The following is a 16,281-nucleotide window of genomic DNA, read 5'->3' as shown; positions in this document are numbered from 1 at the left end:
TAATTATTTTGATGAAAAGGTAAAACTTTTTTCAAAATTCAACCTTCTTTTAACTGATAGTTCGAATGTTTTGTTGATAAGCGTCTTTTTGGGTTGCAATTTTGGCATTTAAAATATAACAACCAAGTTGGATTTTTTTTCATTCCTGACTAAAAAATGTTTCTTGATTGAGAATTAAGATCTTGTTTCAACAAGATCTATTGATTTGAACATTTTGATGAACTATTTTGATGAAAAATCAACTATTCCATTTGTGTTTGAAAATTTATCCTTTTTAGGTGAAAATTCATTTCTATTAAAAAATTTAACCATTTTTTTTTTTGGTAAATTCCTTATTTTTCGGTTGAAAATTGAAATATACAATTTTTGGTAGTAAACTGGTGTTTTAAAGTATTGAGGTTATTTTCTGAAGCAGGATAATAAATTAATTTCTGATGTTAAATTTGGCTGATTACCGGTAAAATAGATTTTGGAGAAAGGAGAAAAAATCTCCCTCGGCAGAAATTGAAAGTTGATCTTTTTTAGTTCTTATCCTTTTTTTATTGAAAATGTAAGTGTTTCATTAACATGAATAACTTTTAGTGGAGAATATTACTGTTTTGTTGAATTTCCAAAGATTTAAAAGGGTTTGAAGAATTTTTGGATATTTTAAAAGATTCCAGTGAATTTTTAATTGATTTTTATTAACACTGTTTAAAATTTCAAGGAATTTTCAAGAGCTTAAAAAATTTCAATGGGTTTCAAAAGATTTGAAATATTTTAGTTTTTTTATATTCTAAAAAATTTCCAAGGGTTTGATCAAAAAATGCACGGGGCTTTAAAAGATTTTAAATACTTTAAGGTCTTCAGGGTATTTTTAAAGATTCAAAAGAATTTCCAATTGATTTTATTGGCAATATATTTTTAATTGTATTTTTGAAACTTCCAAAGAAGCCTTTAAATGTTTCAAGGGATCTCAAAGGATTTGAAATATATTAGCTTTATTTTTAATTACAAGGCATTTCAAGAGCTATATAAAAAAGGAAAGGACTTCAAAAGATTGTAAGGGATTTTAGATAGTTTAGGGCATTTTAGAATATTTCAATTGAATTCATTGATATTATATTTTCAATTGTATTTTTAAAAATTCCAAGGAATTCTCAAGAGCCTTAAAAAGTTTCAAGGAATTTCAAAGCATTAAAAATATTTTAGCTTTTTTTATCTACAAGGAATTTTCAAGAGCTCTAAAAAAATGCAACGGACTTCAAAAGATTTTAAGGGAATTAAACATTTTTTTAAAGTAATTTAATGAGATTTGAAAGGATTTGAAATTTTTCAGGAAATTTTAAAAGATAGTACAGAATTTTCAACTTATATCAATAATTGAACGGAATTTCAAAGGGATTTAAAATTTTCGCATGCGTTTGTAAAGAATTGCGTAGAATTTCGGAAGATATGAAACGATTTTAAAAATCCTACAAGGTTTTAAAATGCTTTAAATGGATTTTATACATTTTCCGAAGTTTTAAATGTTTTTAAGAAATTTAAACATATTTTGCAATTCGGAATTCGTCCTGAATTCTTATTAATGTATCCTAAATTCTTTTGAATTCTTCTAAATTCACTTCATTTAATGGATTTTTTGTTCTTTTCGATTTAATCATGTTGAATCGTTTTAAACTCACCTTGAATTCTGTCATTATCATCTAATTCTTCTCATTTCCCTTAAATATTTCTAAAAAATTCCCTCGAATTTTACTAAAAACAATGGAATTTTTACGTTTAATTCAATTTACTTAAATTCTTTTGCATTCAAAAATAAAAAATTTAGAACTATGACTCAAAAATGTATAAATACATACTTTTTTATTGCATTTATAAAATATGCTATCAGAGATTTGATTGTTATAATATCACAATATTAGAATTTTTGTCTGTAAATACTCATGGTCAGAGAAAGTCAGGGAATTTTGAAATTGAGATTGATATATCTGATAAATGACTGATATCAGATTTATAAACCTGAAATTCAATTATTTATAGATCAATTAGATATATGTCTTAAATCTGAAAATGAAGCCAGATTTTAATAGCGCTGATATTCACAATTATTTAAAAATGAGAAAGTTTAAAAAAAAAACACTGGACTATCCTATTTTTAAAATCCCGATATCCCACCCCAATGGAGTAAAAACTGGAGTTTACAAGGTTCATGCAGAAATCCCTTTTATTCAGTTTTCTCATAAATCATAATACAGACACTTCTGACACTTGGCACAGCTATTGCTTATGGCTTGAGCAAGGTTTACTTGTAAACATTTTTATACTTCCTTTTCAGCTTTTCGATATTTATGCCAAATAAAACTGATAAAAATAGGATGTGAATGGGCAGGTTTGCCCACTGACCATATTTCCCTCCATTTTTCAGAATCTGCGCACATATCTGCACGCCCTATTTTTCCTCAGCAGACAACGTTGCTTGAGTCGGTCTGTGGCCTATTTCTGTGAGCGCCGAAACGTAAAGATCCGTTAAAAACTAGAGATCGAAAATTTGGACGATTACATTACACTCTCATGAATTAGAATGTAAAAAATTAAATAAGGAACATAATATATTTAAACAAAAAACAATTTAAAATTTGAACAAAATATATTTAATAAGTTAATTTTTTTGAACTCCAGGTTATACGTGATCTTCACAAATAATAAACGAAGAATTCTACAAAAAATGTACAAAAAACTAAATAACTTATAAAAAAAAATAAATTTAAAATTTGAAAAAATATATTTAAACACTTTTTAATTGGTAAAAACTCCCGATTACACTTAATCTTAGTCAGTTTTGTCATTTATTTATTCATCTTTGCGTAGGTAATTATTTTAAAAGTTAGTTTTGCATTTAATTCACTTCTGCAATGGTAACTTCAAAATTTAGGATTACTTAGCTTCATTATTCATAATTTTTTTACCATTTTTCTATAATTATAACATTTTTAATTATGAACATTTAAAAAAATATATTTTTAGTTATAAGATTGTGAAAAACACTAACACCGTTCTCTAAATATCAATCAGTGAAAAATTCACTGATTGAAATAGTAGTTAGATATTTCAATGATTAATCAGTGATTTCGGACTTATTCACTAATCATTTCAGTAACACCAGAATAAATCATGTGAAGCATAAGCTCCGAATTTTTAAGTAGTGCGTTGTTGTTACTCTTTTACTTAAGTAGCAAGAAGAATTCCTTAATGAAATTAATTTTGTAATTTTTGGGCTATAAGTCTGTTGAATTAACTGCGGGATAAATATACTCAAACTCGTATATGAAGTATTTACTTAATGGGTGTGTACAGGGCAGACTAATCTTGGAAGTAAAGTAATATGTGAGGTTGTTCGTCATTTAAAAGCATCGGAACTTCACATTTTTGAATATTTGATGACATTTACGGGTTTTAAGTCTTTACTATGATTCTTTGAGTGAATGTACTAAAATATTATTTTATTATGATTGCTAAATTGACATAGTGCAGTGCTGCCAGCCCTCAAAAGTGGTTATTTCACTGAATCAATAAGTAAACTTTCACAGATTGCCAGTGACCCATTTCTAGCTATTTAAATCAGTGAAATTTCACTGAATCAGATTTAGAGAGCAGGGTCTTTTTCAGGGGTTTAAATTACTTTATAACGTTATTTCTTCCGTAGAAATTTTTGTTGGTTGAATTTCTGTTTATTATGTGTGAAGATGACGTATAAACTGTTGCTTTTTACATTAAAATTTTTTTTAATATATACATATTTAAATTAGTTTTATATTTATTTCTTAATATTATATTTATATTGTTACTCATTGTCCACAAGCCGCCATACTTTTTGTTTTATTAATAACACGCTGAATCTTCGTGAGTAGGTTCGTTGTGAGAAGAATAAAAGAAGAAAAAAATGGCGGCAGTTTAAACAAAAAATTTCCAAGAATCTTGATTTTTTGGGCCTGTTTTTTTGTCAATTTCACGATAATAAAATAAAATATTTTTATAACCGCTTCGTCACTTTGTAGATGTTTATGTTTGTAATAAACGCAGAAAAATTGAAAGTAATCGGTTGAAAACTTTTTGAGAAATCGAGCGCGCAGATCGCTAAAATGTTGTTTCGAGAAAAACGCGTTTAAAAATGTTCAAACCTATACTAATATCTGCTTCAGGCTGCTTCGCTCAAATTCGTATTTCTTTTTAAGTAATGTTCGAATCTTTATGAAATTTTTAGACAATATTTTTGAAGAGTTGTACTTTGTGAAATTGTAATAAACAAAACATCTATTTTTTAAGTTTACAATTTTATTAAGCACTTAAATTAACAAAACCGCAATTATAAAATAATTCGTCATTTTAAATAATTCTTTTGTTGGACTATCGATACACACTTATTTTTCGGGACATTGTTTTAATTTTTAGAGAATACACTAAACTAACATGTGCCATCTTTGCCCTACAGTTATTAATGAAAAAAGTATTACCCTGAAATTGACAATATACTTAATTTGTAAGACAATGTGACCATTAAATTATACAAATATTTATTTAAAAACTGAAAAAAATCAGATGCCTTATTGAAAATTCGTATATAGGTTCTTGTATTTTGTATAAGAACCTATATGTTTTATCGATAAGAAAGGACATAGGATTCTATAGATCCTATAAAGTATAAAGAATCATATAGGTCCCTGTAAAGGATCCTATACAGGATCCTGTATATGTCTCTGTATAGGACTATGCAAATGCGCAGCAGTATTCTATGGTTTCTACGGCTGCGCAGAAGTTTTTTTGGTCCTCCAGGAGGTATAATGTTATTAAATAAAATAAATAAATATTAATAATTAATAAAAATAAATATTAATAATGTGCCTGAGCATATTATTAATTTCCCACTATCAAGAATGTTCTCAGAGAATAAATAAAAATAAATTCAACAAAAAAAAAATTTTTTTTTTTGAACAGCATCATCTAGAACCAGAATACGTTCGTAATTTTTAAATTTATTGCGCGCGAATTCAGCGCATGCGCAGTTTTGAAATGTTTTGGTCTACGAAGTTTTGACTGTTTTGACGCTTTTGACCCTTTTGACTGACCAAGTTGACATTCCGGAGTTTTCACCCGATTTTTGAAAGACTGAGTGATTAAGTTAAAAATGGCAGGCCCGTCCAGGCAGTAAGCATTTCTTCTTCATAATTTCAATTTGCTTTTTTATTACGTCAAAATTGAAGAAAAATATTCAAAAAATAATGCTTCTAACCTCAAATCTCGTCAATTGTAATTAAAATATTTAAAACGATAATGAGTTATTTAGTACTTATATTGATATGTCCTGATGAAGGAGGAGTTAATTATGTCGCATATTTTTTATGTTCTTTTTCGTTATCTTCAATAACAAGGGAAATAGAAGGAATACAAGTAAACGTTGTGTTTATTTCTGAGCAACTCTTCGAGAAAAACAAAAACTTAAAATAATTTGTTTACTACATTACATTAATAGAATGCTTTTATTTTAATTCAGCCTTTAGTTACAGTGAATCACAAAAGCTTTTAAATTCTAATTTTTCCATTAAAAGAGACAAATTATTTTGAAAAATATTTTATACAAATTACGACTTTCTTCTCGTAAGAAACGCAATTTTCTACAGAATTTAAGTACTTAAACGCATAATTTTCATAATATTTTGATTCAAAAATTGCATTCTTTTGAAAAAGTTGTGTTGTTGACATTGGAACATGTCAAAGTTAACGTACTCACTTAAAAATTCAAATTATTTGAAAAGTCTATTAGAGTTTTTGAGAAATTAATGATAGATATTATTAATTCTGATACAACCAATCCAATTGAATGAGAAGCACTAAGAAATATTTGTCTGGTCTTAAATTTTCATAAATATGAAATAAGCAAAGAAAAAATTGTTACAAAAAAAAACTTTTTTTATAATTGTAAAAATTTAGCATCAGAAAAATGTTTCATACTGATTCTTATTTAATTTCCCAAATTTTCAACTCGGTATTTCGTTTCGTGTGAACGTAAGTTTGTTTAGAAACAAATGTATAAAAATTGGAGGTTACGCTCACATTTTAGGGTAATTTAAAAGATTCGTCAAGGAATCAAAAAGATTTTGGGATTTCAAAAGATTCTAAAGAATAAAAAAAGATTTAGTGTATTTTTAAAGATTACAAGGCCTTTTGAAAAGATTACAATTTGTCGTGGAATTCCCAAGAAATGAAATAATATCTAGAGATTAAAAAAAATTGTTGTGATATTTTAAAGAATTTCGGTAGATACGTAAAGATTTTATGATACCTTTAATGTTCGTGATTCCTAGGGATTTTAAATAATTTGGAAGGATTTTACATATTTCAGAGTGTTCTTAAAAATTCCAAGAAATTTTCAATAGTCGTAAGAAGTTTCAAGGTATTTCAAGAGATTTCACAGCTCTTACAGAATAGTTTAAAGTTTGAAGAAATTAGGAAGAGCTTTGAAAAGTTTTATAAATATTGTAAGGTATATTTAAGAGTTTACAAAATTCCCAGGAATTACCATGGATTTAAATTATATTAAGGGATTGAAAACAATTATCGTGAGATTTTAATGAATTTAGTCAGAACGATTGTTTAGCACATATAAAGTTTCTGGAAACTTTAAAAGATTCTGAGGGACTTCAAATGATTTCATAGAATTTTTAATATTTGAAGGTATTTTTAAAAATTCCAAGAAATTTTGAAGATCCTTAATAAATTTCAAGGTATTTCAAAAGATATAAAAAGATTAAAAATATTTTATGGCCATTTGAAAGATCCTAAAGAATTTTCAATTGAATTCAGTAATTAAATGGTATTTTCAAGGGCCTGCAAAGGCTTAGGGTATTTTATAATATTTTTACGGATTTTAAAGAATTTATGCACAAGAATCGAGATATTTCATAGATTTCAAAGTTATGAAGAGATTTAAAAATATTGTTTGCAATTCATTTTAATTCATTTGGAATGCATCTTGGAATTGTTATTAATTTATCCTGATTTTTTAAAATTTACATTCTTCGAAATTTTCTTGTTTTTTTTTAATTCACTTGAATTCTTTAGGTTTAAGTCCTCTTGAATTTATTTCAAATTCACATTGAAATTTACGATATTTCACAAAATTCTTTTAAATTCTTTAGAATTAAAAAAAACTCATTTCCAACTTATTGACTTCAATGGGTTTTTTGATATTTTCGAACTCCAGTCTTACTGAAATCAATGGACTTTTCTCAATTAAAAACAAGTTCACTTTTTTCAAGTAAAGTAAGCTGTGGCATCTCTGAGAATATTGACATCAATAAATTTTAAATTGTTCCATTCCATTTATAAAAGATTTTGAAAATTGGAATATTTAAAATGACGTTTTGCGGTGACCCTGATTTTAATATCTGCTTTACAAAAGTTCTTTAAAACGTTACATTATAAAAAAAAATTGACCAGTTAAAAAATTAAACCGAATTTTTTATCAGATTCAAAGTTTTTTAAATCTAGATTTAAACAAATTCTTGCCTTCTGAAGTTAGTTAATCCAACTAATATTCAATAAATTTTTGAACCCAGATTTGGACTCCTTCTCCCAAAAAAGGCTCAACTCTCAGTTCCCAAAAAAGCCAACATTTTCGGTGACGACAGCGACTTGGACGAAGATGAGGGCGTCGATTGGGTGAAAAAAAGTTTGCAGGCAGAAGGCGAGAAGAACCGAGTAAAAAAACAAGCGCGTTTAGATGCAGAAAGAGCTTTAGAAGAAGATCCCACAATTTACCAATACGATGAAATTTACTCAGATATTCATGTAGACCCTAAGCAGAAGAAAGCAGAGAAGAAAAAAGAGGGACCAAAGTACATCAAAACATTGCTTCAAGCAGCAGAAAAGAGGAAAAAGGAACACGAGTTGAGAATTGAAAGGATGGTTCAGAAAGAAAGGGAAGCCGAGGGAGAAATGTTCAAAGACAAGGAAAAATTCGTCACTGCTTCTTACAGAGCGAAACTCGAAGAAATGAAAAAACTTGAGGAAGAACAAAAGGAAATGGACAGACTCGAAACTATCGGCGACGTTACAAAACAAGGTGATGTTTCTGGATTTTACAGACATCTTTACGAGCAGACATTCGATAAAGCGAAAACTGGCCTTAAAAAAGAACCAGTCATCAAAGGACCCGAAATTAAAAAAGAATCAGAGGAAGATAAGGTTGAAAAATTGGAGGAAAACCTCGACAAGGACGATTCTTCAGTTAATGATTCGAGTTCAGAGGGAGGTGACGAAAATAAGACGGAAGCTGTGAAGATTCTTACGAGAACGAGGAAAGTGAAACAATTTCGACAAAGAGTGGTGGAAAAATCGGAATCTGAACCGGAAGATGATCAAGAATCAGAAAAAGCCGGGAAAGAAGAGAAAGAGAAAGATGCAGCTAATAAGGGAGAAGCTAGACTTCAGGATAAAAAGGAATCAGGAAAAGAAAAAAGGGAGGATACAAATAGTCGAAAACGAAGCTTGACGCCTGAAGTTAAAGAAAAGGATAAAGAAAATGAAGATAAAAATAAAGAAGAACTTGAGAATGGATCAAGTAAAAAGAAGAAAGAGGATGAGGAGAAACCCAAGCGAAAAAAAGCGGAAAGAAGAGTGTCTATTTGGGTGAAAAGAACGGTGGGGCCAGTTTTCAACGAGGCTTTGCAAAGGTATTATGCTAGGAAAGCGATGAGGCTGTCTGGGTCCTAGATTTTTTTATCTAAACACTATTTTTCTTGAGTTTGCAGGATTTTCAATCTAAAATCAAGTTAGATTAACAGAATGTAATTTAATGAGAAATAAATATTAGTTTTTCTAATTAAATTAAATGAAGGATGTTTAATTTTATTTATAAATATTTATCTTGATCTTTTAGCGGATTTATTACGTCTAATGAGAAAAAAATACTTCCGCTTTTTTCAGAAGTTCACTATACTTTGTATCAATTTTAATTACAGTGAAACTATTAAAATTTAAATTTAATACTCTTAGGTGAAATTGTACGATTTGAATTCAGAACATTAAAACCAATTATCAAATTTTATGTTAAAAGCGTTTGAAGTTGAACAATTAAAAATTTCGTGAATCTTTATTCAAAGTTTTATTTTTTTCAAATTGCAGGTAAGTCGGAAATTTTAAACTAAAAAACTTTAAAATCGATACATTTTAAATTTAATTATAGTCTTCACATTCTTTTGTCTATTCCCCTCTTTCCCCTTGCTTAAAGAATTCTTCATTATCCCCCTGTTCTTAGGACACTTCCCCCTTTTCTCGTTTTTTGCTTTAATGCAAACTGAATTAATAGAGCCCAAGAAGAACATCAAACTTGTTTTTTGTTTAAAAGTTTATTCTTTCTGTTTATTATAATCATTATTATTGCGAACGGGTGGGGCCCTCTTAGTCCCGTAGCACTGAAGTCATCTAATGTAACCCATTTTACTGTACTGTTATTGGTCAAAAGTTTCACTATTTCGTTAAGTATTTAATTATTTTATTAAAAAGTCATTGTTTTTGGTCGAAAATATAACTATTTTGTTGAAAATGCGACTGATTTCGAAAAAAATCCTGTTTCAGGTATGAAAATTCAAGTATTTAGTTAAAAATTCATCTTTTTCGCTAAAAATGTATCTCTTTTGATTGGTAGTCCAACTATTAGGCTGTAAATGGAACTGTTGGCTTAAAAATTATTTGATTTCTTTTTGAATTCTACTATTTAGTTAAAAATTCATCTTTCCTAGCTTAAAAAAATTTATTTGTGAAATTTCAACTTTCTAGGCTAATATAATTCAACTGTCTTGTAAAATAATCATCTTGTTAGCTTGTATACTATTTAAAATTGTTAAAATTGAAAATAAAAACTCAACTTTTCTTGGTTGTTATTAAATCTCTTTTATTTGAAAATTTAATCATTAAAAAAAATCTTTTTTGGTCAAAATTCAATTCTTTTGTTGATAATTCGTCTTTTTGGATACAAAGTTCTACTATTTTATTAAAAATGTAACTGTCTTCTAAAAAATGTATCTTTCTAGTATGAAAATTCAAGTATTTGGTTGAAAATTCATCTCTTTTGGTCAGCCTCCTGTCACCGAAAGTTGAAAATGGCCATGCGGCGGCGCTAGTAGTAACTTTGTTCTTGTTGTTTTGACTGTTATATGTCGTTATATGTCGTTATATGTCGTTTATTGTGAAAATGACACAGTGGATTTTTCTAATAGTGTTTTTCTGTTTTTTTTTACCGAATTATTTACATTAATTATCACTCCGGTATGAAAATCAGGTTATAAAAGTGAACTCAGAGAACACCCGAAGACAAAGAATAAAAGAGTTAGAATCTTTTTAATAATTATGAAAGGTCTGAGGAGAAATGTTTAAGGTTTTATTTTAAAAGAATAATTTCAAGTTTTAAAGATTTTAAAATGTAGGTTAAAAGAATATAGAAGACTTTGAGACAATTTTTAAAAAAATTTTTCAAGATTCACAAATTTGAAAATCGAAAAAAGATCACAACACATTTTGAATTATTTCCTAAAAATTTTCAAAGTGTGAAAGATTTTAAAGCAAAATTTTCCAATTTTGCCCTATCACACAATTGTAGAAAAAATTAACGTTAGTTTAAGAGATATTAAAAAGTTTTGAAATGATTTAAAAATAATTAAAACCTATAAAGTTTTTTTTTCTAAATTTTGTAAAGTTTCACAAAAATGAAAGATATTTTTTCAGGTTCCTAGGAAAAATTAAAATAATTGATAATTTCAAAAAATTAATTTGAAGATATTATTTAAAAAGACTTTAGAAGATTTCAAAAATAGTTAAAGAAGAACCTGAAAGATTTTAAGGCAATTTTTAAAATTTTGCAGATCAAATAAAAAATGCAGAAAAAATTTGAATCATTTTTAGAAATTAGAAGGCTTAGAAGGTCTGATAAGATTTAAAAAAAAAGAATTTTGCTCATATTAGTGTGAAAATTAAAAAAAAAATTTTATTTTGAAAAATAAATTATAAGAGAAAATGGAAAAAGTTTTTTAAACATAACAAACGATTTCCTAAAATTTCTAAAAATAGTTTAGAAGATTTTAAAGCAAAATTGTGCAATTTGGTAAGATTACAAAATTAAAGCGAAAAAAATCGGGTAAGTTTAAGAAATATTTAGTAAAATTAAAAATAAATTCGAAAGTTTTCAAGAAATTAAAAAAAATATCTTAAAAATTGATGGGAAAAATTAGAAGATAGCAAGGTAAGTTTTTAAAATTTGGAATGATATTTGAAAATCTTGAGAAAAACTCGTGTTAAAAATATTTTCAGGAATTTAAGACTAAATTTTCTCAAGAATCTTATGAAAATTATATTTCCATAACTTTAAAAACAAGGTGATGATACTTATTTTCTTGTTCTCAATCCTCAGAATTTAATTTCTACCTGGATTTATTATAGCACTTCGAAAAATAATTTTCCAATTTGAGTGTTGCTAAAGATAGAAAAATATTCGTTAATGGTCTTTCTTTAACATACAAATGTTAAAATATTTTAGCTTCGTTACAAAGTCTAATTTATTAAAAAAATATCACATTTAAGAGTTCGTTATTTCATTGTACTAGAAAACAATATTTAAGGATTTATCATATTCCTTGTTTGTTATATATAGATATAATAATTATTTTTATTATATAGTAGCATCATATTGTAAAATGGCAATGTAAAAAAATTAGCTCTTCATCACTATATTGAAAAGTGTTTCAATATCCGAGACTAATACAAAAAAAAAACGGAAAAAAAGAATAACAAAATCATAAAGTAGCAACAACAAAAAATTGCCGAATTATAAAATAAACGAATTGTCAAATTCCCATAAATATTGCAATTTCTGAAATTTAAAATTGCCGAAAATAATTAACAAATTATTAATTAATGATTAATTAAATTGCTTGCCTTATTTATGATTTTATTAGTAGCTCATAAATTAATAATCAATCAACTATGTTCAGCAGTTCTAAATTTCGTGAATTGAAATATTTGTGGAAATTTAATAACTCGTTTATTTTACAAGTTGGTCTTGAAGTCGGTAAATTTTAGTTTAGGATATTTTTAAATTCGGGATTTTTTGTCAATTAAAAATTTTGTCATTATTTAAAATTTGGAAAATTTTATAACTTTATAATAATATATATTTTTGGCATTTTTTTTATTCTTTTGTGTATTCGCTATTTATTTTTAAATTATTTTTTATAAGTTCTGAATATCCATTCTATTTTTTTGTTTGTTTAAATTATGTCAATTATGCCGAATTTTCCTATATTAAAGAAAACAATACGTAAGAACATAAGTATCACTTACTACCTGACTCTACACTATGAAGAAAAAATGATTTTAAAGGGTTTTTCATATTTATTTTGTAATTTTTATGCATTTTTCCTATGGTACTGCATGGTTTTGTAGAACAAAGTTACTACTAGCGCCGCCGCAAGGCCGTTTTCAACTTTCGTGACAGATTTTTTGCATTGGGCAGTACAGTGGAAGCACCCCCCTGCTTTTGATTGATAGTCCACCCAGCCGGCACAAAGTTTGGCGACGTCTTTACGACATCGTTACGACATCGTTACGACAACTTTACGATATCCTATGTCCATGTCGCTAAGGTGTCGTAACGATGTCGTAAAGACGTCGCCAAACTTTGTGCCCACTGGGCAGCTATTAGGTTGTAAATGGCACGGTTAGGTTAAAAATTAATTTCTTTCTTTTTTAATCTAACCATTTGGTTAAAAATCCATCTTAGATTAAAATAATTTATTTGCTAATAATTCAACTTTCTGGGTTAATAATTCAATTATTGTCTTGTAAAAATTCATCTTTTTGGCTAGTATGCGATTTAAAGTTGTTAAAATTAAAAATTCAACTGTTATTGGTTGTTATTAAACCTTTTTACTTGAACGTTTAATTATTTTGTTAAAAAATAATCTTTGAGCAAAAATTCAAGTGGTTTGTTGAAAATTCGTCTTTTTCGATTAAGAGTTCAACTGTTTTGTTGAGATGTGACTGTCTTCTTAAAAATTCCTCTTTCTGGTATGAAAATTCAAGTATATAGTTAAAAATCTATCTTTCTTAGCTTAAAAACATTTTTATTTATTAAAAATTCAACTTGCTAGGCTAATAATTCAACTGTCTTGTAAAAAGTTTATATTTTTGGCTTGTACCCAAGAAACAAAAATCCATTCACTTGAATTTGAATGGGTTTTGAGTTCTTCTGAATAGCGCACCTGTCACTGGAATTCCAGATACCCGCCCATAAGTTAGAGTGAGTTTGGAATGAGTTGGCTTTTTTAATCGGCCACGTAATTTTTTCTCGTGCCCATTCAGTAGCGATTATGAATCAGCATTAATCAATAGAGGAAAAATAGTTCCGATAGAAAAATATTACGTTGAATAAAACAAATTTTATTTAAATAGTTTAAATTAGTTATTAAAAACTAATTGAATGGGCAACTTTTAAGAAAGTTCTGGCACATAAAGTCTACTTCCATGTATAGACTATTTTCAGGCATTTTAATATTTTTTTGAACATTGTTTTTAACATATTTACATCACACATCTGAATGTTGAAAATTTATTTATATATTTTACACTACAAAAACTGATTTTTTTCTTTTAATTTACGTTTAGAAATTCTCTTTATCACTGAAAGTGAAAAATGAATAATTTACAATCTGTAGGTTATATGAAACTTCACATTTACCTGATGTCACCCTCACAGCAATAGGATATACCGGGATATCGCAATTGATCCCATTTATCTCCCAGGTTGTTCCAAGGATATCCCAGGGATAACCCAGTCAGATATCCCGCAAGGCAGAAATTTGGATATTCCAGGGATAACCCCAGGATATCCCTGGGATGTTTCCGGGATATCCAAATGTCCCAGTAGAATATAAGTTGATTTTCTAAATGCTACTTCCCGGGTGGAAATTTAAGTCGGGGCTGGCCATTCTACGGCCGGAGAGCGCGGCTTTAAGCCGGGAGCTGGCCGGGGAGCCCGACTTTAAGTTGGGCTGTGACCGGGGTTTCTGGTCGGAATCCGACCAGCATCGTCACGCTCCCATGGAGCATGGCCGGGGAGCCCGACCGTAGCTCGGACAAGATCAATTGGTGCTTTACTAGATTTAAATGATTCGTGTTTCAATTGTATGAAGAGCATCAATCACTGAATTAGGGAATCAGTTTGATTCTTTCTTACTGCAGAATTGGAACATATTAATATATGAAATTCCACACGCCCAGCACACAGCCAAAATTAACTATTTTCACGTAGTCGTTAACACAAAAAAGGTATTTAAAAAATAAATATGAAATGATTGCGAGTATTTTGACTTTAAGTATTAATAGTCCTGTTTAGAGTAAATACATATATTATATTTTTAAACATTATATTACAAATAAAATTTCTAACGCTACGGGGTATCGAACCTACATATCTATACCTAAATCTAACGCCTAGCAGTCGGGTATGCTTACCACTACGCTAAACCGACTAGTTGAAACTCGTTGAAAAAGCTATCCTCATAAGCTACAGTTCAGAAAAGTTAAAGTACCAAATTTTAAGTTTTCTTGTTCTAATTATTTATTATTATGCGGGGTTATGTAAATATAAAATACACGAACTTTTAACAGGAATATCAATAAAAAACTTTTAAAATAAATAATTTAAATCGATTACAATTTTTCTTCGCATGATATTTTGTTTTTTCCCATTGTAGACTATTTTACAACTTTTTACAATGACAGGAAATGTAATTTTTTATGAACATTAAAAATTTTTAACGTCGGATCTCAGAAATTTATTCGTGAATGTTCAAAATTTCTTAATAATAAAAATTTTTTAACTTTTGTGTAAGGTCTGGTTTTTAGCTGTTTTATACTATTTTACAACGTTTAAGATTGATATAAACTGTACATTTTTTCTGAACATTTGCAATTTTTTATAAAGATGGAACTTAGAATTTTTTTCTTAAAAAAACAGTTCGAATTTCAAAAATGTGTCATCGAATTGTTGTCACAAAATGCATTATTTGTAAGTCTGAACTCATGAAACCTTAAAATTTGTGGTATCAAAAAGATATTCACCGAATATATTTCCACGCGTGGAACATTCATGCGGGTATACGTATCCATTTCTTAATAGAATCAGAAAAAGTAATGAAGTTATAAACAAAGTTTAACAATTTTATTATTGCCAATCAGCGCCTGGCCAGCACACGGCTAGGCTCTTAAAAAACTAACAGTGGCGGACTGGCGTGGGGGCGCAGCCGGGGTTTCCCGGCTGCGCCTACCTTGGTTAGCGCCCCCTAAACTATGTCAAGGCGCCACAAAACAGTAAAAGGAATATTTATCTATAATATTTATCTGGTCAGTCCCCTACCAGAAACCTTATTGTACCAGGGCTAACCCGGGCTATTTCCACACGAGTTGGGACATTTGCATATCCCGGAAACTTCCCAGGGATATCCTGGATATCCCAGGGTGGTCCCTACACTCACAGAATGAGATATCGGCGGAATAACCCATTTATCTCCCAGGATATCTTGAACATATTCCAGGAGATCCTAGGGATATCGCAAATAATATGCTACATAGCGGAAATCTCGATATCCCTGGAATGTCCCAAGGATATCTCAGAATAAAATACCCTTCAATCCTAAAAAAAGGTCATTTCAGAAAAGGAAAAACTGTTTCTAAGGAGTATAACATGAACGTATTAGATGCGTGTAAAACTTTAACCCCCTTCCCAGCCCTCTCTCCCCAATACTGTCATAGCAACTTTTCGAATTTTTGTGAAAAATCGAAAATTCAAATTTTGATCAAACAAAAAAATAATATATAATAAAACATTCTGTTTTGTGGTCTAACTATGCAAGTTACAAGTCACCCACAAAAGAGCTCTAAATTGGCTATTAATAATTTTTCACGTAACGTGTTGTTTTTATTTTAATCTTCGTTTTAATCTTAAAAAAATTATATTTACAGAAAGCGAACTCTTTATATTATAAAAACAAGAGAGTGAAAATATGTCTGTTACAATACCCATGTATATAATGAATTCTGATAATATAAATTGATTAAAGCGATACATTTTTCAGGGTAGCTAAGAATAAAATTTAGAAATAAGAAACAAAAAGATCAAATTATTCATTATAAATCAAATTTTTACTTTATTTTGCGATAACTGAATAAGCGATCCCGGGCCGAGGTACA

At 28.5% G+C, this 16,281-nt stretch overlaps 1 protein-coding gene across 1 annotated transcript; it reads left to right on the top strand.

Annotated features, from left to right (window-relative positions):
• The first annotated feature begins 5,064 nt into the window (after window positions 1-5,064).
• LOC117173175 (nuclear speckle splicing regulatory protein 1) lies at window positions 5,065-8,877 on the top strand. Its single transcript, XM_033361592.1, has 2 exons — window positions 5,065-5,184; window positions 7,596-8,877. The coding sequence occupies exons 1-2, from the start codon at window positions 5,165-5,167 to the stop codon at window positions 8,749-8,751; spliced, it is 1,176 nt and encodes a 391-aa protein (XP_033217483.1). The 5' UTR covers window positions 5,065-5,164; the 3' UTR covers window positions 8,752-8,877.
• The last annotated feature ends 7,404 nt before the right edge of the window (window positions 8,878-16,281 follow it).

This window comes from Belonocnema kinseyi, chromosome 5 (assembly GCF_010883055.1).
Source record: "Belonocnema kinseyi isolate 2016_QV_RU_SX_M_011 chromosome 5, B_treatae_v1, whole genome shotgun sequence".
In the NCBI taxonomy this organism is placed as follows: Eukaryota; Metazoa; Arthropoda; class Insecta; order Hymenoptera; family Cynipidae; genus Belonocnema; species Belonocnema kinseyi.
This window is presented reverse-complemented; position numbering and strand designations above follow the sequence as displayed.